Below are 24471 nucleotides of genomic sequence, written 5' to 3'. Positions count from 1 at the left end.
GCTCACCACCTGCTGACCAATGCCCAGCCCATTCTGAGCTAGTGATCCTGGAGGAGAGATCCCAAAACTGCAATCCTGGAAGAGAGGGAGGAAACTTCCTGGCCAACTCTTATTTATATATTGAGCTGGAAGTTATATGGTATGGATATCCCATTGGCCACTTCGAATCAGTTTCTCTGGCTATGCTCCCTCCCAGCCTCTTGTGCACCTGCACGCTAGCAAAGCATGGGAGATGAAAAGTCCTTGATTTCTTGGCAACAACTGAAACCATCAGTATATTATCAACAATCTTCTCACGCCAAATCCCACACTAAATCCAAAGCACAGCACCATTCTAGCTACTGCAAGAGGGAAGGTTAGATTAGATATAAGGAAGAAATTTTTCACTCAGAGGGTGGTGAGGCACTGGAACAGGTTGCCCAGAGAAGCTGTGGCTGCCCCATCCCTGGCAGTGTTCAAGGCCAGGTTGGATGAGGCTTTGGGCAACCTGGTGTGGTGGAGGGTGTCCCTGCCCATGGCAGGGGGGTTGGAACTGGATGATCTTTGAGGTCCCTTCCAACTCAAACCATTCTATGATTCTGTGATTCTATGATTCTACTGAGAAGAAAACTAACTCTATCCTAGCCAAATCCAGGACACATGGAGATGTACTTTTCCCCCTCAAACCACTCTGGTGTTTTTGTGCCAGGATATTTTCACTTTGCACTAAAGACAGCTATAAGACCCGTTACTGCAAATGCTGGATTTGTCCACATGCGTTGCCCTCACATGTCTCCCTGTCCTTTCATCAAAGACTGGAGAGCTACAGCCAGCTTCTCCGGGCCTAATTTAGAGGGAGATCAGTTGTCGCACAAAGATTACAGTAAGAACTGCTGTTTCCCTCGGCCGTCCATCGTTCCATCGCTCCGTCTGGGCGGCAAACCGAAATGCCTTGCGCATTAAATGTCTGCCCTTTTAGTTAGCAGAGAAGTTGACTTGCTTTCCAACGCAGCCGAGGCTACGAAGGGAAATGCTTTAGCAAACGGGGTCTTCTGGGTTTGTCGCCAGAAGAAAGGCATCTCTCCTTTTTCAATTCAGGGTTTTTTTTTCCGTGCAAAGAAGGGAGAAATCTGTGAAGAAGAACTGCTGAGGGAGGCATCTTCAAAGCAGATCTCATCCAGCTGTTTTCCTTGTGTAACATAGAATCATGGAATCATGGTTTGGGTTGGAAGCGACCTCAAAGATCATCCAGTTCCAACCCCCCTGCCATGGGCAGGGACACTGTCCACTACACCAGGTTGCCCAAAGATGAATGAATCACCCGAAGGATGGGATGAGTCACCCGAAGGGCCTGAATCTCTCCACCGACTCCAGAAGCAGTCTGATAACTGTATTGGAAGGGAAGCTTTTTAGATGGGACACTTAAGTGACTTGAATAAGTTGTACTATTCTACAGGGGCATCCTCCCTCTTTTTCATGCAGGCAGGCACAATATTTGTTGTTTTTTTCTTTTCTGGTGGACAGAATATCTGCAAAATGGAAGTTAAAACATTTCTTTGGGAGTTAGCATCTCCAAAGCAGCAGGTGGTCAGTTCTGCTGCAAAAATACACCTGACATCAACAGTAATCCCAACTGCATGGGGCCCCAGGTATTTCACACTTTATTCTGTTTATTCCAGCTGAAAAGAAACGTTTGTGGTCTTAGGGCTTTGCATAGAGCAAAAGTTGTTTCTTCAATCTCTCCAGAGAGAGATGCAGCCTGAACAGACCAGTGGGGCAATGGGATTTTCACAGTTCTTGTCTTCCTCTTAATATTTTATATATCAAGCTTTAAAGGAGCTGTTTCATTAATGTTTTATTTACAAGTGTGCAATAAAAGCTCACAGGAGTCAAGTGCAAGCCTTGAATTGTATGGTTAGTAGCTTTCCCTGCTTGAGGTTGTACAACAGGCTCACGTACCTGTCCAGAAGTCTGTTTCCAGCTCTCCCAGCCTAGATGCCTTTTGCATGAAAGTATCTGTAGTATCCCAAATTAAACATTCTTTCTGCATTGGTATTTTTCCCAGAGCCTTCAGACAGCAGCCTCCTTTCTAAAGCACGGGCAAAGTGATCCTTTCTCCCCAGAACAGCCACATCCTCCAGGTCCTGACCTCACTCCACTTCTCTATGTCCTGGGCCAGCACCGAGTTTTCATGTTTCTGTCATGGTAGCAGAAAGCCGTGAGATATCTTCCAACTGGGGTACTTTCTCATTTAAGCCTTTTCTTTCTTGATCACATTCACAGTACTCGCAGTCCCCTGCTGCTTGATAACATCCCAGGCAAGACTGCCCTAGCTATCTGTATTCCTGTATGATGACAGGCATCCCTCTATGCCATCCCATCCACTCTTCTTCCTCGATGAAGCTCCTGACATCAGTCTGGAATATGGTGTTAGTGCATCCCACCTTTACACATGTGTCTTTTTCTGATTTAGCAGATATCACACGGCTTATGGCTTTTTTTCAGCTCCAGATCCTCTTTTATCTACTATGTCCTCCAAAGCAATTTGCCATAATGTTGTTTTTCTTATTTATCATAGCAGGAATTTTGGGCATAACCCCAAACTTGCCTGACATAATGAGTTCTATAATGAAAACTATACTCACTCTTGACTCCTTAGACAAACTGACTGTTTCGGATATTTCCTGAATGTATGTCTAATTATGGATTAGTCCACAACGTTTCAGGCTTCGTTTCCCCTTGCTGCTCGTTATGGCTCAGTAATGGTGCGGATTTGGGGTTGTTATACCACTGAAATCAGGAGGAAGGGAACAGAAACTGACTGTGGATTTGCTCTTCTACTGTCAAAAGAAGAGCATGCCAGTCCACCCCATAGTCATGGACTCTGTTTCAGGATCCAGGGGAATTCCTGCTCCTTGCATCCCACACCACAACCTTGCCCAGTTTTTCCCACCATGGGTCTGGCTGGATATTTCTGCCATCTATTTCACATCCACTCTGTGCTCTACGTTCTTTTCCCAGTGCTGAAAACTTGCAGGGGTGTAAAAGCTGATCCAAGCTGATTACCTCATGAGTAGAAAAACAAGAAGTCTCCCTTTGCCTGTAGAGTGTTTGGTGTAAGTGGTCTTGGTACAGGTGTTTGGATGCAATGCTGAGCAGCCAAACCAAACGGATGCACGTAGGGTGGACTGTTTGCTAAAACTTAACACTTTGAAGGTGGAAAAGCAGAAGATAGGAAGGGAAAGCTACAGACAGAGTTTTCCTTTGTGTTGGGTTCATGAGTAGAAAGCGGAGCAGATGACTGCTTGGTTGTAACAGCAGATCTTTCGGTACTTGGGCTAAGGACAGTTCTTAAAAGGAGCTAGAGATTAAAAGCAATTAACAGCATTACTGTTATTCCAACTCTGCTGTACTTCTGCTTTGGTGATCTGATCATGGACCTGTGCTGTATCCATGGATGGAGCCAGCAAGGGAAATCAGGATGTGTCTCAGCACAGTGCTGATGGCACAAGGAGCAGATTGCGGGGGACCGCTGTAAGCATGAGCACTGCTGGGCTCTGATGGTGCAGCACAGGCCTGAGCTTTGGGTACATCCAGGTGGCCACCTCAGAGCATGAGGGACAGGTCTGTTGGCACCTTTGGAGCACTGCTGTCTAAAAGCACTTGGATAGCTCAGCCAGCCTTGCAAGCAAACAGTCACAGCACGAAACAGCAATGTGGCTCAAGCCTATTTTTATCCATGTCTCAGGTGAGAGGTAATACAGTAATTCTGTCTCTCTTTGGATATGAGACAACTGGGAGAGAAAAAAAAATCGTCATGAACTATACGGTACTTTGTCACCCTTCAGGTTTTCAAGTTGGACGGGGTGATATTTTTTTTTTTCCAGGGTAAAAAAAATGAAGTTATCTGTTAAAGAAAAGAGTGTTCCTTGTTTTGGTGAGGCTTGAGAGCAGCAGAGACAAAGAAATGTTTGTCACTGGCGTGAGGCAGTGCTTTGTTGTAGGAAAATACACTGGTAGAGCTAGGTGTATTCCTTCAAGTTAGCAGATAAGGGGAACTATATCTTCATTCATGGCAAACACTTACTGTATCTTAATGGGTTTTCCCCTTTGGGGAAATAAATGGGCTAGGGGTAAAGCCACCAGATTTCTTTGAAAATAGAAGCTACTCACAGAGTCTGTTGTGTTTGGTCAAGTGCTGTACTCCTGCTGTAACGCTCTGAGTCTTGGCTTACAAACTAGACAGCAAGTTTAATCGTTTATTCCAATACCAGTCTTGCTGTACAAACAGGAGTATGTGCACCTCCTGTTTTTGGCTGTGTGCATATGTGCTTTGTGTCCCCTCACCCCTAAAGCACTGCACACTGCCCCCCCACCCTCATCCACAGAGGTCTCCTGGAGGGTTTCTGGGTGGTCTACATTGCTACTCCACTCGTCTGAAGGACAAGAACACGAGGGAGCTGTAAAAGCAGAGCTGTTTCAGGAGGGAGAAGAGCTGGGAGCTGAGGGGAGTCAAGCATAAGCCGTGCCCTCGCTGACGGGGCATGGCACCGCAGAGGCCTGAGCCAGCAGGCAGAGCTGGGTGCTGGTGGCAGGGTCCATTCACAGCCCTGGGTAAGGTGAGGGGATGAACCAGGTCCAGGGTCCAGCCCAGCAGCAGGACCCCAAGAGGCAGGGCTGGAGACCTGACTACAACTCAGGTCCAAGGTACAGCCAGCAGACACAAGGCAAGGACTGAGCGCCCAGGGCTGAGCAGGGGGTCCCCAGTGGGTCTCATCAGGGCCACTAAGCCCTATCAGAGTCATCAGTGGAGCCCAGGAGCTCTGGCAGCTCTTGCTGCAGGATGATGACTCTTAAATATGAATTCATCCTTGTGGCCCCAAGGGTCCATTCATGAAGGAGCATGCCCTTGCTGGCAAACCCCATCAAACGGTCATCACGAAGCTCTAAGAGCCCCAGTATTGGCACACCAGATGTTATTCCTGGTTAGGAAAGCCATATTCACTCCCTGTTTGTTCCCATGCTGAAATGGGAAATGAAAATGAGGGTGGTGTTTGTCCCTGCCCCTTGCTTTTTCTTCTCAAATGCGTGTCATTCCATGTCTCAGCTCCTAAGTAGCACTCCAGAATAAACACTTGATTTCCCTTTGCTTTATTATTTCTCCCTGCGTTTTTATATCAACCACAAAGACTTAATCTGAAACGTACACAGGAAAAGGGAAATTATTGCTACTGTTTTCAGAGATAATCAGTTTAATGTCAAATTCATGTGGATTTCTTCATAATGAACAGAACAAATTGAGCTCAAATTCAAACAGTGGGAATCTGAGTCAGAGAGGAAAATTAAAATGAAGAACATTAATATCCTGATTTCTAACCCAACCGAGACCTGATTGTTTCCTAAATGAAATCTCCCATCAAATTCCTCCCACCCACCCAAAAATATAATTAAGCTGTGATTTCCAGGCTGAAATTGTATCTGCGCTGTTAACTCAGCAGGGATGGCTCTGTGTGTTGCAGGGAGGGTGGGTGAAGTTTTAAATTATCTTCAGGTGGCTGTATGATCCTGCATTTTTAGGAAGCAGTTATTTAGAAAACACAGCAGAAGGTGACATTCTTCCTTTGGTAGGAGACTGTCACTCCAGAAGATGGGAGCTGTGGGTTAGTGCTGGGCACGGCAGTGAGTCAGGTTTGGGTTGCTTTCCCCAAATCTTCCCTTTCTGCTCAGAGCAGGGGCTGCCTGATGTGTCTCAGTGCTGTGAGATGAAGATGCTTCAGTTCAGCTGTCTGCAGGGGTGGTGGGTGTCATGGTCTGGATGTAACTTGACAATACAGCAAGAGTACAAGGGTAGAGTTTGGTGTGATTGAAAGGAGAGACAAGCAGAGGAGGAGGAAAAAAAAAAAAAGGAAGGAGCAAAATGGAAAAAGGAATATCAAGTCAAGATTCCCCTGGGGATCTCAAACTCCATCCTCGGTACACTTCAAAGAGCAATTGCTGCTCATTGCAGCCCATTTGCAATGCTGACCCTTTGCTGCTGGTACCTGGATAAATCGGAGAGCAGGTGGAATTTGGACCGTGGAAGTGCTACTGTTGTCAAGCATCAGTCCTTCTCAAGATGCTCGTTCGCTCCTTGATGGATTGATGTGACCGCATGGCAGTCAGATTTCTGCTGAATTTATGTTGCCTGTAAAACAAATAGCAAGCAGCCAAGCTCTGGGAGAGGTGGAAACACCTCTACTCCTCTTGATAGGACATTCAGAGGGCACCATCAACTGATCTATCACAGTCTGTCTAAACGCTTCTACCTGCTCTGAGTAACACCTATGGCTCTTCTTGTGGCTTAAAGATCATAGAAGGGTTAGGGCTGGAAGGGACCTTCAAAGGTCATCTAGTCCAACCCCCATGGAATATTTACTTTCTCTGTTTTCTTTCCATTTGTTTTCTTTTACAGTTGGCAGCAAACAGTGCCCCAGTTTCTCAGTGAAGTCAGTCAGTTTTCATGGCATGTCTTTCAGCGAGATAGATTTATGGTGTGGGGATTTTTTTCGTTTTAAATTAGCAGGTTGTGGCTGTACGAATACACAAGTTGGCAGGCAGAGTTAGTGATGACCACTGCAATTTTTAAACATGTTTTCAAGTTTGCAGAGCACTTTTTTTTCTTTTATTCTTGCTCCTGTTGTGGTACTGGGGTAGGCAGGTTCAGTGAAGCAGACTCCAGGATGCCCAAGGTGCCTGTGGTTGCTTTCCTTGTTCATGAATGCATCTGCGGATGCCTAGAAGGAACTCCTGGAAATATTCCTGGGTATAAAAATATTTGCCTTCTTTTTTTTTTTTTTCCAAGCACTAAACAGCTGAAAATAAACTAGACTGAAGAACAGTGTCTGTTCCCTGCAGACACTTTGCTTTGTCCAGTGTCATCACTGCGTGACTGGGGATCTGGTGCAGAGCAAGAGGTGCATCTCTTTAAAGCTGAACTCCCCCTGAAGATGCTTTAAATGCTTTGTGCTGTTTTCAGTGATGTTCAGGGTTTTCTGGAGGTAAAAGCAGAGGACTTCTCAAAGTTGAGCCCGAGATGGCCGTGGTAGTGAGCAGCAGCCTCTGTGACCATCAGAGACCATCACCTGCAGATGTGCAAATCTCATTTCTTCTTCATGATTGCTTTAAATCTAAGACACAGCACTTTTCCCTAGAACCTTCCTTTTTGCAGAGTGCTGAGAAATGTCAGTGCTTAACACCGTCCTTGCTCACCATTGCTGAGTCAGCAGGACAAAGGTGCTGCCTGAACATGAAGGAATGCAGCAATCCTTGCCCTCAAGCATCTCCCTTCCACTGGGTAGCAAAGCCCTCAGTCCTGGGAAATTTAGGTTTTGTTTCAAGGGATTCAGCAGTCTGGAGCCCGGAGGCCTCTGGTTGACCCACAAACAGCAACAGCAATGCCACTCTCTTCCTGCCTCTGGAGTACGACTAGAAGTTCAGTTTCTATTCCTTTTCAATCCAGGCTACTGCTTGAGAAGGGGATAGTGGTTTCCAGAGGTGTGTAAGTGTCCCCTGGCTGTTTGGTGGAATTCCGGGGTGACAAGCAGGGCGAGAGTCCCTGGTGGCAATCTCTCTGCTAACCCAGAGCGAGCCTGGGGCTGTTTTCCAGCATCTCATCCGGCCACAGTTTCTCGAGCGCTGCGGCTTCTGCTCTTCACCAGAGAAATCTGTGTTCAAGAGTGCTTGAGTGATTTATACCAGGACTTTGAAATTTCCATTTTACCCAGTATAGGAGGCTGTTCCTTTACCTCCCCATCTCGCCACCACTGGTGTTTTCCTGATGAAGCTCTTTGGTTTCATCCCCCATGCCCTTCTGCTGCTTCTGTCCCACTTGTAACCCTTCCAGACTACACACATCCTCCCCTGACCCCACAGATACCCCTGCCTGAGGCCCATCACCAAGGTGGAGGGCGTATTTCGAGGGAGTAGTCCACATGCAGTTGCACCAAATCAGCTGGGAGGGATTGCTGTCTGCAAGCCATAAATCTCTGGAATCCAGTAAGCGACTGTTGGTTTGGCTAAATGTCAGCATCTGGCCTCAAAATGACCCATCCTGGTAATCATGGATGAAGTAGAGAGAAATTCCAGGTAGATGACAACAGAGGAGTGTTTTCTGGTTTGAAGGGAAACTCGACGTCCTTTTGGACTAGCACATTGCCTCTGCTGGCTTTTTAGGTTTTTCTTCTTTTTTTTTTTTTTTCTCAGTCAGCCATACGTTTTATGCCAGGAAAAATGATCATTTTTCTGCATCAAGGATCAAAACTTAGGGAATTTAACTCCTATTTCTGTCCACCGTGCAAAATGAATCCCACTGTCGATTGTCTTCTGGTTTATTTTGCCTCTCTGCTGCCTGGGACTGAGTTAGCTGAGATTTGTTGCAGTGATTTCAGTGAGTGACGTGACATTCTTCCTTTGGGAGATATTATGAACTGGCTTTGATTTTAGGATTGACAGCCATATAATGGAAGTTCAGTCATTAGGTGGATCAGATTTAAAGAGGAAAAGTAAGGGCAAGGCAATTTCTGAAATCAGAGCAGGCTTTGGGGAGTAGTATAGATCCAGCAGAGTGTTTGCTGCAGAGCAATCTTAATATGATGGCTGTGAAGGAGGAAAGAAGAAAGCATGGCTGCTTATATAGATTCCTGTTAAGTGTGGTCCTTTTCCACCATAGGCATGGCTCTCTGCACGTCTTGGGTAAAAGCTCAGGTCTGGTGACAAATAAGCATAAGCAGGAACAATTAGGGATAATGCATGTTTGTATAGTCAAGGTACAATGAGGTTGGAGGTGGTAGTGTGGTAAAAGGAAATGTCTATCCTGGGACACGTTTCTCCTCCAGGCAGTTGATGAAGGAATCAATCAGGGGGCAAATACTTACAAATGGTGTAGATTAGCTGTGTGTTTCAAACACAGCCTGCAGATTATAATCCAGCAGAGGTTTGTCATCTGAAACCAATTGCAGAAGAAAGGAGGGAAAAAGGGGCAAAGAAATACCTTCCCTCCCCTGGGTCTGCATAAAGCGCGGGATGTTTCGTCTGGCAGAAGATGGCCCAGAGCTTAACAACCTCATTGCTGAAACTCCATTTCGCTGCAGTCGGTATTAATAGCTTCTCAATGAATAGATTAGATGCTGCAAGTGACAACAAACCTATTTGAGAGAAAATTAATAGGAAGTTTATTGAAGTTTATTAACTGAATCCTGTTGGTATTATAAGAACACAGCTCAATAAATCTAAACGTCAGAGCAGTTTGTTGGAGGGAACCAGGAAAAAATGCTGAAAATACCTGTTGTGCTCCAGCAAATATGTGTGATTTCACTTTTCATGATTGCGTTCATCGTTGGAATAAATTGCAAGTGAACACGTGGAAGACCGAGGATTCTTTAAATACTTGAAAACTCTGCTGGTAACACAGAAAAGAACACTACTAAATGCTGGTAAGGAAGTCACAAGAAGAGTAGAGCTTTGACTCCTACAAACATACCTGGAATGTATTTTCTTTCCTTGGGAGTGAAGTGGAATAAGTGAGTTACTGCTGAGTGATGTAGGAAACCAGCCAGAATTTACAAACTGAAATCAGTGCAGAGAATAACGTTCAAGTTACAGTAACGTTCAAGTTAAAGAGATGAGTTATTTGCTGCTGTTAGGGTAAGGCAGCATATGTTGTGTGTTTTTTTCTGATGGACACTTAGGAGAAGTTTCATCTCTAACCATGTCCCTGCTGTCTGGCTAAACTGTGCTCCCTGGTAGCTCAGGCACCGCAGCACCTTCAGGGGATGGTTCGTGTTCTCTCTGGCTGTCACTTGTCTCTGCAGGGTGGTCTCCAGTCAAGTACATGAAGCATGAGAAGTTGAGGGACTTGATTTATGGTGGTTGTGAACAGCAAGATAAGTTGGGTGCTTCAGGAGGCAGGGCAGGCAGGAGTACAGCACTGTGCTCTAGCCCTGCAGGAAGGGAGCTGCGTGGTTGGCAAAAGGGGAGAAAACAGAAAGATTAAGGTTGACCGAAAACACAGCAGTACATGCTTTTGTTATTGTTTCTTTCTTCTGAAAACAAACCAAAAAAAAAGCCCAAGAAAAATTACATTTTGGCACTGCCAAAATGCAGAGGCCATGAAACGTTTTGTTACGACTCGGATGTACTTTTTCTAAGCTATTTATTTTTGTTTCTACTCTGATGTAAAGATGACATCATATGAAAAAAGCCAAAGTCAGCTTTCATACAAACCAGTCTTTTGGAATAAAAAGTGAAAACATCGTATTTGGGAAATACTGATTTTTGTATGGATGTTTTTGAAGCATTCAGCTGATTCTCACAGGCTGAGAGAGTTGGGGCTGTTCAGCCTGGAGAAGAGAAGGCTCCGGGGTGATCTTATTGCAGCCTTCCAGTACTTAAAGGGCCTACAGGAAAGCTGGAGAGGGACTTTTTCCAAGGGCGTGTAGTGATAGGACAAGGGGCAATGGCTTTAAACTGAAAGAGGGCAGATTTAGATTAGATATAAGGACGAAATGTTTCACTCAGGGGGGGTGGTGAGGTACTGGAACAGGTTGCCCAGAGGAGTTGTAAATGCCCCATCCCTGGAAGTGTTCAAGGCCAAGTTGGATGAGGCTTTGGGCAACCTGGTGTAGTCGGAGGGTGTCCCTGCCCATGGCAGGGGGGTTGGAACTAGATGATCTTTGAGGTCCCTTCCAACCCAAACCATTCTATGATTCTATGATTCTATGATTCTATGATTCTATGATTCCCTAGTTTGTCCAATGAAATTGAACTGGTTCGGTCTCCTTTCTCAGCAAAACTACACTTGTGGCACGTCTGCTGGGCAGTGGAGGAAATCCCCCTATCCCCAGGGAGTTTCCACCCTGCTAAAGTGCACGTAGCAAGGATAGGGCCGATTTCGGCATGTGGTTGAAGAGATGCAAAGCCAAAGAAGACACACGAGGGCATTGCTACCTGTGTGGACAGATGATCCCAGCTAAAGCAGTGCTGCTCAAGCTGTTTGAGCCCAGTAGAGCCACGCCAAAGGACGTTATTTTTCAGAAAGTCTGGAGGAGCAGTTGGATCCATTTCCCTTCCTGTTGGGTAGACTGCAGATGATTCGAGTTAACCTAAATGCCTTTGTGTGACTTTGTCAGCCAGCTGCCCACAGAAATTATTTGAGTTTTGTTCCTGAATGATGCAGTCTAGAGTCTGGCAACAGTGCTTGTCATCATCATTTTCATCCTTTGCTTTCAGAGAGTGGCTAAATCATGCTTGTGTTTAACGACGTGCAGTTTTCCCTTACAGTCGTAACACCAAACTCTTCAAAAAAAATTATTTCTACATTCAATGTTGTCCTGCATCAAGGACATCTATTTCTATGTTAGAAAGGAAGAAAAAGATACTGTTTGGTTGCATACTGTCATTAAAATAATACATACTTTCGTAGGCACACAAAGCAGCTACCTATAGAATCATAGAATCATAGAATGGTTAGGGCTGGAAGGGACCTTCGAAGGTCATCTAGTCCAACCCCCCTGCAGATATCTACCTGTAGCTATCTGAATCCTCTGTAGTTACAGCGATGATAAAAATTGTGGGGCTTTTCGTTTCCTTTGTCCTATTTGATTTCTCTATCAGATTTTCTCAGTTTGCAAGTCGAAAGTGCAAGCCTCCAGATCTCACCCTGCACCCTGGGCACAGGCCATGCCTTCTCATAGTCTTTAATCCCCGTAAGAAAGGCTGGATCTTCGGTACTTGGGTCCCAGGATCCCTGGTGCTGTGATGGGAGCATCTGCACGTTGTTACCCAGCTCATACTCGCCTTCTGTAAGAGTATTGCTCCTTTCGCCTTGTGACCACAGTCTGTGAATCCTTCACGTAAGGACATCCAGCATCAGGAAACCTTGAATTGAGCCCTGGCGTTGCCAGGAACCTGAATTTGAATGTCATTTTGGATGTCAGAGCTGGCCTGATAGCTGTGTTTTGCACTGAGCTTTAATCTTTGGTTGAACATCAGTGGGAACAAGGAGGCTGGAGACTGGAGCTATAACGGTGTGGTCGTAGGGAATATTTTTGTAGAGGTGTGAGTTCTGCTGTTAATGTGTTTGCTGGTTATGATAACCTCATTGTGTTGGACAAGGAGATGCCCAGATGAACCTGTGGGTTTGAAGCCTCATCTTTTTTCCAACCCTAAATTCATGCTCCCACATGGACACAGCACGATAGGAGTTTGGAAACGTAGTACGTTTGCTTTTGGTGTTTTAAAACCAGCAGAACTGGAGGTGTTTCAGCGCAGCTGAGCTGAAGGCAGTCACCCTAACTCAAGAAAATAAAGAGTGGTGGCTGTGTGCTGGGCTCAGGTGCTTTGGGAGATGCTAAAGGAGGGATTTGCATAGGGAATGTTATTGCTGAAACGTAGGGAAGCAAGGATGACATAGGGCTGTGCGATTTGCTGGGAGAAATCGGTATCGCGCCGCGGATGCCGAGAGCTGAGGCTCCAGCCGTAAGTGAATAAATAAAAATAAACGATGAACAACTGCTGCTTGCTGAGGCTGTTAGGCATGTTGCCAATATGGAGCCAAGACAGCTGCCAAGGGTCACATCCCAAGAGTGCTCTGCCAGGGAGGAGGTTCAGGGCGGTCGACAGGCACCCGCAGCCCTGCTCTTTCTGCTCTTCGTGTCCCTGGACACACACTGACCTTTGCGATCGCAGCCCTGGCGCCCAGCCTTTGCTACGCGCCCGCATGTGGAATGAGCCTCTTTGCTTCTCTCGTGGTGTTTTGGGAGAGCGTGCCACTTGGATCCCGTGCTTGCTTTATTGGGGTTTTGTTGGCTGTTTGTTACCAAGGCCATTTTCATGCAAACGGGGTCATAGTTTGGTAGTCTCTCTGCTCCTTCTGCTAGTCCCTGGTCTGCAGACCTAATCTGCTCTTCCTAATAGCCCTGTTGGTTGCTATAGCGATGATAAAGTGTTATGAAAAAGGCAGGATGATACTTAAACGTATGGCTGGTGTTACATTTTTCTTTCTCCCTCCAGGGAAGGAGAAACCCAATAACGGGGATTTGTTTGGTGTATTATTGTGTTATCTAAAGCTTTAACTGGAGGCTTTTTTGGAGCCTGAATGCAGTCCTTCTCTCTCAGCATCCTTTGAGGCTGGGAATGTTGCAGTTCTAAAGCAGCTTTGGAGAAACAAGAGCCCAAATTAATGAACACGAGGTGCATATCATTTTGGTTTTAAGATGCCAAAGGTTACATTTACTGTGACCCACAGAGAGTACGAAGTTTGCCGTGGCCAGCCCAACCATGACAGGAACCTGCTGCAGAGCACTTCGGGTCCAGTTGGGTTTCTGAAAGTATGGAAAGATAGCTGAACGTGTTAGCAGGGGGTTTGGTTTGGATTTGCGTCAGGAGAGTTACTCAGCACTGCCATAAAAGTGGCATTTTGATCAGGAAATTAGAAAGTCTTAACGCCCTCAGCAATCGAGCAAGAGGAAGGCAGAAGGTGCAGTATTTTTGCTGGGTAGCTGCACACGGGAATGGGTGGCTGTTTTGTCGTACCAAGCCCCCTCTTTTACACACCCGAGAGAGCAAAAATTACTGACTCTGTGTTTTCAACTTTTTGCCAAGTTTTTAGTCAGGATCGTGTATCTGCGTTAAAAGTTGCCAGGAACTCTCTGGTTTGTAGGAGCTAGGAAGAGCCAGCTTTTTGTGAATTTAGCTTGCTTCAGAGCCCACTGCCCCAGCGAACACCGAATCCCAGAATCCCAGAATGTCAGGGATTGGAAGGGACCTCAAAGGATCATCTAGTCCAAGCCCCCTGCCAGAGCAGGACCACCTAGATCAGATCACACAAGAACGTGTCCAGGCGGGTTTGGAACATCTCCAGAGAAGGAGACTCCACAACCTCTCTGGGCAGCCTGTTCCAGTGTTCTGGTCCCCTTACTGGGAAGAAGTTCTTCCTCATGTTGAAGCGGCACCTCCTGTGTTCCAGCTTAGATCCATTTCCCCTTGTCCTATCATTGGATGCCAGTGAGAAGAGCCTGGCTCCATCCTCATGCCAGTCACCCTTTCCATATTTATAACCATTAATGAAGTCCCCCCTCAGTCTCCTCTTCTCCAAGCTGAAGAGACCCAGCTCCCTCAGCCTTTCCTCAGAAGGGAGATGCTCAGGCAGGTGAAGCGCTGACACAGATTGATCTCCTCTCCTCTCGTGTCACAGGACCAGCATCCCCCGTGTGAAACAGCTCGACCTGCCCAGCTGTGGCAGGACCAGCTTGTTCTTGCCTGCTAGGGCTCGTTAGACAAGATCAGACCTGAGATATATCGAGTGAGATGCTCTTTTTGGCAGTTGCCATTTAAAGACGCCTCAAGCTGAAGCGTTCAAAACCATGTGGCAGGTATATGCGTCTCCATATCAAATCTCACAGGGACTGAGTTGGAGATTGGGTCGAATCTCAAATGGGAGGATTATATATTTTTTGAATTTATGGCAGGCCTTAACTCTGGACATTCCTGTTACTTGTATAAAAGTGAGTCCCTTTTTGAATCTTTTATGACGCAACTTGATTAAAAGCGAGGTGAAAGCTGAAACAGTTTTAATGGGCTTAGTACTCACAGTGGTATAAAACTAGGGCGAGAAGAGAAGTGGTTCCTACAGTCCCTCAACCTGGATGTACATGAGATTGATGGAAAACACATTACCAGAAAGAAAGAATTGACTCATTTACCTATTAGCTACATGTAAGGTTGCTTAGTTAAGCGTTCCTATAATGTTTTCTTACAGGAGACAGCTTTGTTTCCTTATTTCCAAACACAGCAGCTCATCTTCCTTTCCATCAGCATAGCCAAAAATATCAGGTGAGAGAAAACAAGTCTCTTTTTTTCCAGCTGCATGTGTCGAGGAGCCTCCCTGGCATGCAGCCCCCATACAGCGCTGCCTTCTACTTTGTCCTGTGCTCAAAAGACCGATCGAGTGATGCGCTAACGCCATATGCCTGGGGCTGGGAAGGGCTGGGAAAGGGCCAAGGAGAGGCAGGAGAGCAGTCTGCTCTCTCCTCTGCCTGCACAGGCATGGAGAAGCACCATCCTGGGAAGCGGAGCCAGGCCAGCGTAGGAGCACTGCAGGAGGCAGCTCTGGAGGCCTCTACCTAGCCTTAGGTTTGGCCAGGTTTTGCTTTTTTTTAAATAATTAGTAGGTATGAGCTTTCAGAGAGCTCACCACTAAGGTGATTTGTACCAGCCAGAAGCCCATGGGACTTATATATCCTCGGTAACTCCATCCAGAAAAAAAAAAAAGAAAAAAAAAGAAATATCAGGTAACGAGTTGCAGAGAAGAGATCGTACCCAGCACCCCACGCACTTCACAAAGACTGCCTCTGCCATGCCACAGGGCCACCTCCATGTCTGAAAGAGGCCTGTGGGTCTCTGTGCCCCAGCTGTTGACAAAGGCATCCCTGCTAGGGTCACTGGGTTCGGGGATTGGCTTTTCGGTCGCTTGTTTGGGTTGGGACTATCAGATGTTGGTGACAGCCAGGTAACCTGAGCCCTCTGACAGCCCTGTCCTCCCTAGCTGTAGCTGCCCCACCAAAGATTTACTTTCCTGGTGGAAAAGTTTTGACTTAACTCTTTAGCGCTGGAGGTAAAAGCCATGATGTGTCCTTGAGTACTCCTGCTCTGGGTCTCTACTGATGACAGTGGGAATGGCCCTGGGGGCAAATTTTTGAGTCAATCGTCTCTTTGGATCCCAGAGGAGATTCAGAGCAAGGGCTTAATGGGATTTTGGTCCTGTAGGTCAGCTAAAAGGTGGGGGAAGGCTTTGCTTCGTGGGTTGATGCCTGCGATAGGAACCAAGGTAGGTCTTAGCAGCCACCTGCCAAGCTGTGATGACCGTGAAAAGCTCAAGTCCAGAGGCTGCGACTCCAAGGGATAAACCAAAGCAGGAGGAAAACTGCTGGCTGAATGCTTGGAAATGACAGCAAAGAGGTCCAGGAGTGGGGAAACAAGGTGTTTGCAGGGCAAATAGAGAGTCTTCAAACACATGTCTCGTCTCCGTGACTGCTCCTGCTAGAAATGCCTGATGGAGCCATGGTGCTCTCCTCTTCAAGGGTGGATCCGGGTGGTTGTGGATGTGCTGGATGGTGGTACCAGGGCAGGAGCTGAAGTGAAACTCACCCTCTTAGACGTGAGAAGCAGCTGCTCTCTGCTAAGTGCTGAGAGCCTGTGGAAAGGCCACATTCTCCATCCTTTCTTTCGAATTCTGCCGTTTTGGTTTTAGACGTGTTGCGAAGGACTGGTAAAAGAGATTCTAGCCCGCAGTGGGAGTTGAATGTGCTGTTTTCTGTTAGTCATTATATATCTTTTTTTTTTTTAATTCATTTGGCACTTCCCGGAGAGTTTTTCCCCCCACATTGTGTAGGCTGCCATGTTCCTTTCTTTCTTTGTAGCAAGCATGTGGGCATAGCCTTGCTTACACTCCCAGTGACTGAGGAACCACCATAAATGTAGCTTATCTGCTTTCTGATACGTTTTCTTTTGCGTTGGTTTGGATTTGTGCATCGTCAGTAACATCTGTTCTGCTTTAGTGGCACACAGTTTTCTGAGTCTAATTAGCTGGCTGCTTGTAATCAGGACTATTTCAACTGTTGTCATTCTGAATGTTCTTTTTCCCTTTTTTTTAATACCACATTTGCCTGATTGACCTTTTTTGTTGTTTTTTTTCCTCTGTCTTTCTATCGGGCTGCGCCAGGAGCCATGGCTAATCATCTTATAACCAATGCTCTGCTTCGTCCTCATGGCACTAACAACCCTTATAATACATTGCTCGGGGAATCGGCGGTCTATAACAACCCTTCTGTCAGCATGTACAACGCACAAGGTGTGCTGGAGTTTCTCTCTAATTTTTCTAGTGAGAATTCCATTTTCTGTAGGTTATTTTGGCCCATTTCTTTTTTTTTTTCCTTCTTTTTTTTTTCTTTTTTTCTCCCCACGCACACGTGTTTTGGTTTGGTTTTTTTTTTTTTTTTTGAACTGGGCACCAAAAAAAAAGATCCCCTCCCCTTCCTTTAATTTCAATGCATCTTTCCGTTTTCCAGAGGCTTTTTTTCCATGAGCAATCAAATTCACTTTGCGAGACACCCTACTCAGTTCTACTCAAAGCATTCATAGTGGTTTCGATTTTTTTTTTTTATTTTTTTTTTCCAATCTCCTCGTTTTGTGTTGTTTTGGTCTTGTGTGTGGATTTTGTCAGATGTATCCATTCCTCTTTTTGTTGCCAGCGCGTTTCCTTGCTAAACCATTCATTTCAGAAACAGGAACACCTTTGAAGGTAAGTGAAGACAAAATGGCCTTTGCCACCAAAGCTGCTCTCCTTTGAAATGGTGTAGAGAAACGTGGTCGGTGGCGCACAGGAAAAAAAAAAAAAAGCAAAATAAAGCAAAACTGCCTTTGATCTCTAAGAAAAATGAGAGCTGAAGCGAGGGGTGCAGGTCAGCTACAAAGAGCAGAGCTTAGATATTGTGAGAAATGTTTTGCCGTTTGCATTAATACATTTTTTATGTGCTAATAGAAAAAAATAATAATAATAAAAAAAAAAAAGAATAGTGAAAGGCGTAGGGAAACTAGAAGCTTTTGCATCTTCTCCTTTCGGCAATGCAAAATAAACAGGCAGAGACAGTTGGACCTGACGGAGGCTTCCGCTGGAAAAATCAGTCTCTTGGCACCTGCTCTGGCTGTGGGAAGGAACCATGTCCTGGTGCTTCTGCCAGGGAGAGGCAGATGTGTTTAAGCAGAACCCAAGGAGGAGCTGGGCAGTGTGGGGCTCTGCCAGCTCCTGTCTGGTGGTGGCTCCGTCCTTCTGTGCCACTTCCATGGGATTTTTTGGGGGTTTTTTGACTTGCTTGCAAGGTGGCTGAGTCATTACAGAGTAACGCTGCGTTCAAGCACAAGTGTATCAGCACTCTCAGCTCTCCGCTCCCAGTGAAGGCATCCCTTTCCAGTAAAGGATCTCTAAGGAAGGGAAGATAATGATGGTCGAATGCAAGCAGGAAAACCCCCTTTGTACTCTATGGCAGTGTATTTTTTACGTTAGGAGCAGATATTGAAGTGTATCGCTGGGGTATTTCCATTCAAAGCACAAGGAGAGCACGCGTGTTTGACCTTTTTGCTGTTCATTAATTTCCTAAACTATGCTAATTTGGGGCCATAAATTTGCTTCCAGAAATGCTTTTTTAAAAAAGGACTACTGTTAGACTTGAAATGCTCTGCATTTTAAGAGCTTGAGTGTGCTGCAAGTGTTGAAACGAGCTTTGATGTTCTGTATAGTTTCTTGCATGATAAATCTGAGGTTTGGGGGACTTTTAAACCAGGTGGCAGCAGGTAATGCCAGGTCAGCGTTTGGCTTAAGAGAAGTCCTGAGATTCAGGTCTGGGTGCCTCAACTGAACCCAAGTGGTTTGGGGAAATGTGATGAAAAGGTTTTACATGCATTTTAATGATAATCTTGTGTTCTTCTAATTTTTGAGTCTAGATTCTGATACAGTTACTTGGGCTAACAGCATTTTATTCCAGAAAAATAGTGTAATTGATTTGCACATGCTATTCAGTGCAGCACAGCCAGATGGATAACAGAGAAACCTACCCAGGTTTCATCCGTGGGAGATGAAGGAAGAGAGTGGGACCAGTACTGATCCCATTTAAGCCCCTGGAGCTTTGCCATTGACTTCCGAGGGAGCAGAACCCAACCCATTCTTTTTCAGCAGGCTGCAAGTTAATTAACGACCGTAGAACTGGTGTAGCTATTGCTTTTCAAACTGGTTACTATCCCTCGACAGTGACAAACTGTGAATATTAGGAGATCCTGCAGCAGAAACGAAGGTTAGCAAAACCAACCAGGCCTAATGGCCTCGGCGATTCTCTGGGATTTAAGGATGCTGCACCAGCAGGCATGCTGAAGTGATGATAGTGCATTGTAAAAGTAGACGCTGTCACCATCTCTGGGTGTGCTGGGATCGACGTGCGGTGAGGGCATTGCTGGCTAATGTCATTCGACTAACTCATTCCACATCACTAAGGCTATGAATTTTTTTTTTTTTTTTTGCACCTTCATCTACCACTTCTGGTGCTGGCCATTGACAAGGACAGGATGCTATAAGAAACCTGGGACCTGATCTGGTCCACCTCTTCCTTTCCCTCTCCCCAGTTATGTGTTTAAAATACCCTCTCTGCTCCAGCTGAAGCTGCCCCGTCTGCGGTAGAGACTCACCAGGGGCCGGGAGTCCAAAAAAAAAAAACCCTTGGAAAGAGGCAAGGAATCAGAGCTTGAAAGGTCCAAGTCTCATTTCCCAGTGGCGAAAGCGATTCCTTCATGGAAAACAGAGCGTAGAGGAAGGAGGAGGTGGTAGGTGAGGGGTCTGGCACCCCGCAGCACGTGCCGAGCGCTCACCAGTGCCACCAGCTGATGGATGAACACTAGCTGGGTCTCCTGGATGCAGGAGTTTCTCCAAGTGGCCTGACTGCTTTTGTGAGAGCTGAGTTTCAGAGAAGGCGGCGATCCCATTAACCAGCTCTGGTTAAAGCCCAGTGTGCCACAGACCGTTGCAAAGTGGGAAGCTGAGAGTTATCACTGGCTCTTCATCTCCATCTCTGGCTCTTCTCGTTTTAACCCTTTCTTCTCAAAAGCTTCATTTAGTGACGCCATTATTCGAACTACCGTTCCTCTTACATTTTTTTTTCGCAAAGTCCATGTAGTTTGCCATGTGTTGGGTTAAAAAAAAAAGAGCAGACTTACCAAAGTTTGTAAGATGCCAGCAGCCCTCTGATGAGCAAAGTCATACTCTTACAAAGCACTGTTGCAAAGGATGGACGGCAAAACATTTTTAGCAAGGAAACGGATTTCGGTTACAACTGCCAGGGGTTGTTGTAACTAACAGTAAGTAAAGCCATTCATTTTAAGACTTTGGAAGTGACGTTGACAGTGCCTGTCTTTTCAAGCATGACAGTTACCGGCTTTAGACTTTTCTTAAATTTCCACGCATTATTTCTGGATTTGTGTTGCACGTTGAACATTTTATAACGGCATTGGAAAACGTTTGAAATGTGATGATTTTTTTTTTTCTTCTTAATAAAAATGTAGCCTATTGAATATTGCGCGTAAAATAATTTTTCTGTCTAAAATGTCAATACTTTTAACCTGAAATAAACCATGTAACAAATTCATGTATTCTGGGCAGTGGAAATTATTTCCGTTAACTCTCTTTTCTGCATATCATCAGTTTGCTTTTTACTCATGTTTCTCCTACTGTCGCTGTAAGCTTACTTGTTGTTTTTTCTTTCCTTTTCTTCATGCTGTCGTTTAGAGCCCTACAGAGAGACAAGTATGGGAGTAAAGCTAAACATTGCATATCAAATGTAATTTTTTTTAGTTCACTTTTATTGCATCACATATAGATGATGTAGTTAATAAAGGAACTTCATCTCACATCTTTGAAATTAAAAAAATGAATATACATTGTATATATACGTGTATGCGTGTGTATGTGCGTGTGTGTGTGTATATATATATGTATGTGCACATATATATATAGATGAGATTAGATGATGCTTTCTCTGTTTATTTCTCATTTTTGTGGTATCGTTTACCCAGCGTAGTTTCTCATATAACTGTGCATATGATTTTTTTTTTTTTTTTTTTTTTAAACCTCACCTTTTTATTTGCGAGGTCCCGGCATTTTTACACGGCGTGTTTCATTGCAGACCCCACTCTGTTCTCACCTGCGATGGCTCCATTTTATTTCCCCACCAAACCCTGGCCCTATGCATTGGCAGCAGAAGCGCAGCGCTCCCTGCCTCAATGCATACGTTACCCAACATGACCATCAGGCAGATGCTGCTGTACCCGTCGCTCATTACATACAGTCCTCCCCCCCGCCAAAAAATGCTCACTTTTCATTTCTCCCCAAGCATTGTGACTCGATTGGAGAGCTTCCACCGTGAAAATCAACGGCTTTGCTCTATGTCTGTGATGGCTAGTTGATTTTTTGGCATAGCTCCCTCATTTGTTGGGAAACCTGGGATAACGGCAGCACCCTCCAAGTTTCAGAAACCTAAAAAGGTGACTGACACATTTGGGGCCTTTCACTCAAAAGCAAGAAGAAAGCCTGCAGTAGCACTTTCCAGCCCTTGACATGCAGCAGCTACTCCATCGCAGATATAGACCGAATCCTGTATTTTCGGAAGGTACACATGCCATGTACCAAGCATGGTATGAGCAACTGTTCATCTGAAACTGTCAGCTAACAGCTCCTCTGATCCTCCGTGGCTTGCTGGGAGTTGCTTGCCATTTTTTGGCAGTGCCTGAAGCCCTTAGCTGAAAGGTCGATACGTTATTTCACGCGTCCCTATGCCTGCACTCCTTCCAAGGAGGTCAGTAATCCCAAAAAAGAAAGCGTGACGGCTTAACGGCTGGGCCTGATTTTCTTCTCCCTTGCCCACTCGTGCTGCCTTGCTCCTAAAGCCCTTCCCTGCCATCTCCCATGGCGTGTTGGGAAAGAGCCAAGCTCCAGCCTTACGTTGCCGGTGCTGAGACACCTATGGAGATGCGATAGGCAGTTAGCTGGGGGACACCCCGAGACCCAGTTACTCCCCACAGGTTCCCCGAGCCCACCGTGCCGTGGCGGTGACGGTACTGGCCATACCTTCCCCTGAACCCTCTGCTGTAACTTTGCCCGTGGAACGGGAGCTGTTCTTAGAGGCTTTGCAAGACCCCACAGCAACTGCCTCCAGCATTGATTGGATTCGAAAATCCCCACCTGGCCCGTGTGGAATAAATAATTTTGGCCGTGCCCTTGTGCCGGGAGAGGTACGGCATTTAGCCTTGTTCCAAAAAAGCCTGGGCCAGGAAGCACTTCGTGCCTCCTCCTCGCTGATCCCCGAGTCTCACCATTCAGGCCTTGTGCCTTTCCCCTGGCAGCTGCCCAGCGAAAGGGGAGAGCAGATTTATTGATTTTTTCCCTCTAGGAAGGATAACGCTCCCAAACAGAGCTTGGGTAACGATCAACCTGGGCTGCAAATCCTTTTCCCTCAGCCAGGGGGGAATTGCCCCCTTCCTCCAAAGCGCCCGGAGCCAGGGCAGTGGGGACCAGCCCAGGGTCACCTATTCCTGAGCTCCTGCAGGAGGACGTAGAGCAAAGCGCACGAGCCGTAGGAGGTGCCGGCCAGGAGAGGCTATTCCTTCCTGCCGGCTAGTGCCGCGTCAAGTCCCACACTTGGCGGCCCTTTCCATTTTTGCAGTGGGAAGACCTTAAGCCAGTTAGCTGGACCTGTGCCCGCCTATTTTGGCTGCGACTCTCTCCTCGCTGCCAACCCCCCCCCGGCAGCTGCGGCAGCCTAGGAAGGGGGTTTGAGTGTGCACGTCCCGCGTGAGTGTCCTGTTTGTACAAGTCACCCTCTCTTGTGTAATGTTTTTCAGAGGGGCTTCTGAACAATGCCAGGGATACAAGTGTCACGGATACTCTACCACTGAATGGTAATCACGGCAACAGCTACAGCATCGCCAGCGGCGAGTACCTCAGCAACTGCGTGCAAATCCTTGACCGTGGGTACAACCACACTGAGAACGCCCTGGAGAAAAAGATCCTGAAGGAACTCACTTCCAACTACATCCCTTCCTACCTGAACAACCACGAGCGCTCCAGCGAGCAGAGCCGCAACTTGATGAACAAACTAGTCAACAGCATGGGCGGCGGGAGCGAGGACGACGCCATCGTGCTGGACGACGCCACCTCCTTCACCCACGAGGAGAGCCTGGGCCTGGAGCTCATCCACGAGGAGTCGGACGCCCCGCTGCTGCCCCCCCGGGTGTACTCGGCAGACAACCACCAGCCCCACCTCTATAGCCGGCGGCGCATCCCGCAAGACAACAGTGAGAGCTTTTTCCCCTTGCTGACCAACGAGCACACGGACGACCTCCAGTCGCCCAACAGGGATTCTCTCTACACCAGTATGCCCGCGCTGGCCGGCATGCCCATGACGGAAAGCGTCACCGCCAGCACCCAGACCGATCCCCCGTCGGCCAAAAGCGGCGGCGGCAGTGGCGACGTCGACGATGTTTACTACAAAAGCATGCCCAACCTCGGCTCCAGGAACCACGTCCATCAGCTACACACTTACTACCAGCTAGGTCGAGGCAGCAGCGACGGTTTTATAGTCCCACCAAACAAAGAGGGAACCCCCCCGGACGGCAATGCAAAAGGACCCGCTCATTTGGTCACTAGTCTATAGAAGATTCAGCAAAAAATTAAGCAGAGAGACGACAAAAAGCCCCTCCGTGATGCTCGGTTTACTCTTCTGAGTTAAATCCAAACAGTGGTAATATTGTGCGTACTCCTAAATCTCCGTGCTGTTCGAAAGGAAACTCTCGGACTTTTTTTACTGGAATTTTTAGGCCGGCCCAGAGAGGACAGTAACTGCTGCACCCCCCCCTCTTCTCCCCCCATCCTCCTTCCCTCCAGACAGACTTCATTATGTTAATGAAAGAGATAGATAACGGCACACTTCGTGGCCTTCTCAAGTTATGCCGTGTTTGTTTAAACAATCCTTGATGCTGTGTTGCTCGTAGTACCGAGGACCTGATGTTAAAGAGAGGGGAAAAAAAACACACACAAAAAAAAAAAAAAAAAACCACAAAAAAAAAGCAAGCAAAGAAAAAAAATTTAATAAAAGGCCAAAAATGTGCATTTGAAACTAGTAGCGGTGGCGCATCTAGGTGGGAGTGCTGCACAAAAACAAGCTAGCAAAACTCTGTCTTACCAGTCCAGGTCACGTCATGGGTTTTGGTCACTCACAACCTGGTTCCACCGCAGCGCCCTTTGCTGCGGGAGCAAACAAAACAAAAAGCAAATTTAATGAGACGTAAGGGAATCCTAGAATTCTGTGCTAAAGGCATATTTTACTTTTTTGCTGTATTAACGGATGATAAAAAACTAATGGCAGAAAAAGAGAAGCGAACAGTTTCTATGTAATGTACAGATACTAGCATTGCACATATAGTCTGCTTTCTGTTCCTCCAGAACTTGCGTCCCTGTTAATGTAGTGGAAAAAGAAGAAAAAAAAAAAAAAAAAAAAAAAAAAAAGAGATCTTTTTTCTGTTGTGCTGGTCTTGTAAGTTTGTCTACCAGTAGGAGCAAGGTTTTTCATAACTCCTCCTATTTTATTTTTTTTTTTAATTTCAGTTTGCCTCTCCCACTGCCCCTCCCCTCCACCCCCTCCCTGTCCCGGTAAAAATATCTCACTGGGAAAAAATAAAAAACCAACTGAATATCACTTTCTAAGGGCCATTTTTAGCAACACCATCACCGTTTCTTTCCAGCCAAGGTAGTTTTTTTTTTTTTATTTCCTCGCCATCTAACTTTCTTCAGCCGGCGCGTTGCCGGCGGCCGTTTTGGCAGACTAGAACAGGGCAAACTTCCCCGGTGGCGGTGCCCAGCCG

At 46.3% G+C, this 24471-nt stretch overlaps 1 protein-coding gene across 17 annotated transcripts in view; it reads left to right on the top strand.

The window, feature by feature from the left end:
* The window catches only part of ADGRL3 (adhesion G protein-coupled receptor L3), a 337188-nt gene extending 313924 nt beyond the window's left edge, over positions 1 to 23264 (top strand). For 13 of the 17 annotated variants that reach the window (XM_086612141.1, XM_086612143.1, XM_086612148.1 and 10 more), the window contains one exon: positions 22453 to 23264. In XM_086612141.1, coding sequence (XP_086468267.1) covers positions 22453 to 23264 — 812 coding nt within the window. Of the gene's footprint in view, positions 1 to 20341; positions 20394 to 22452 lie in introns of all 17 variants that reach the window. The other 4 variants (XM_086612153.1, XM_086612156.1, XM_086612155.1 and 1 more) reach the window with 1 other exon arrangement.
* Positions 23265 to 24471: the final 1207 nt, after the last annotated feature.

Source organism: Tauraco erythrolophus, chromosome 5 (genome assembly GCF_009769465.1).
Source record: "Tauraco erythrolophus isolate bTauEry1 chromosome 5, bTauEry1.pri, whole genome shotgun sequence".
NCBI lineage: Eukaryota > Metazoa > Chordata > Aves > Musophagiformes > Musophagidae > Tauraco > Tauraco erythrolophus.
Note: the sequence above shows the minus strand (reverse complement) of the source record. Positions and strands in the feature narration are given on the sequence as shown.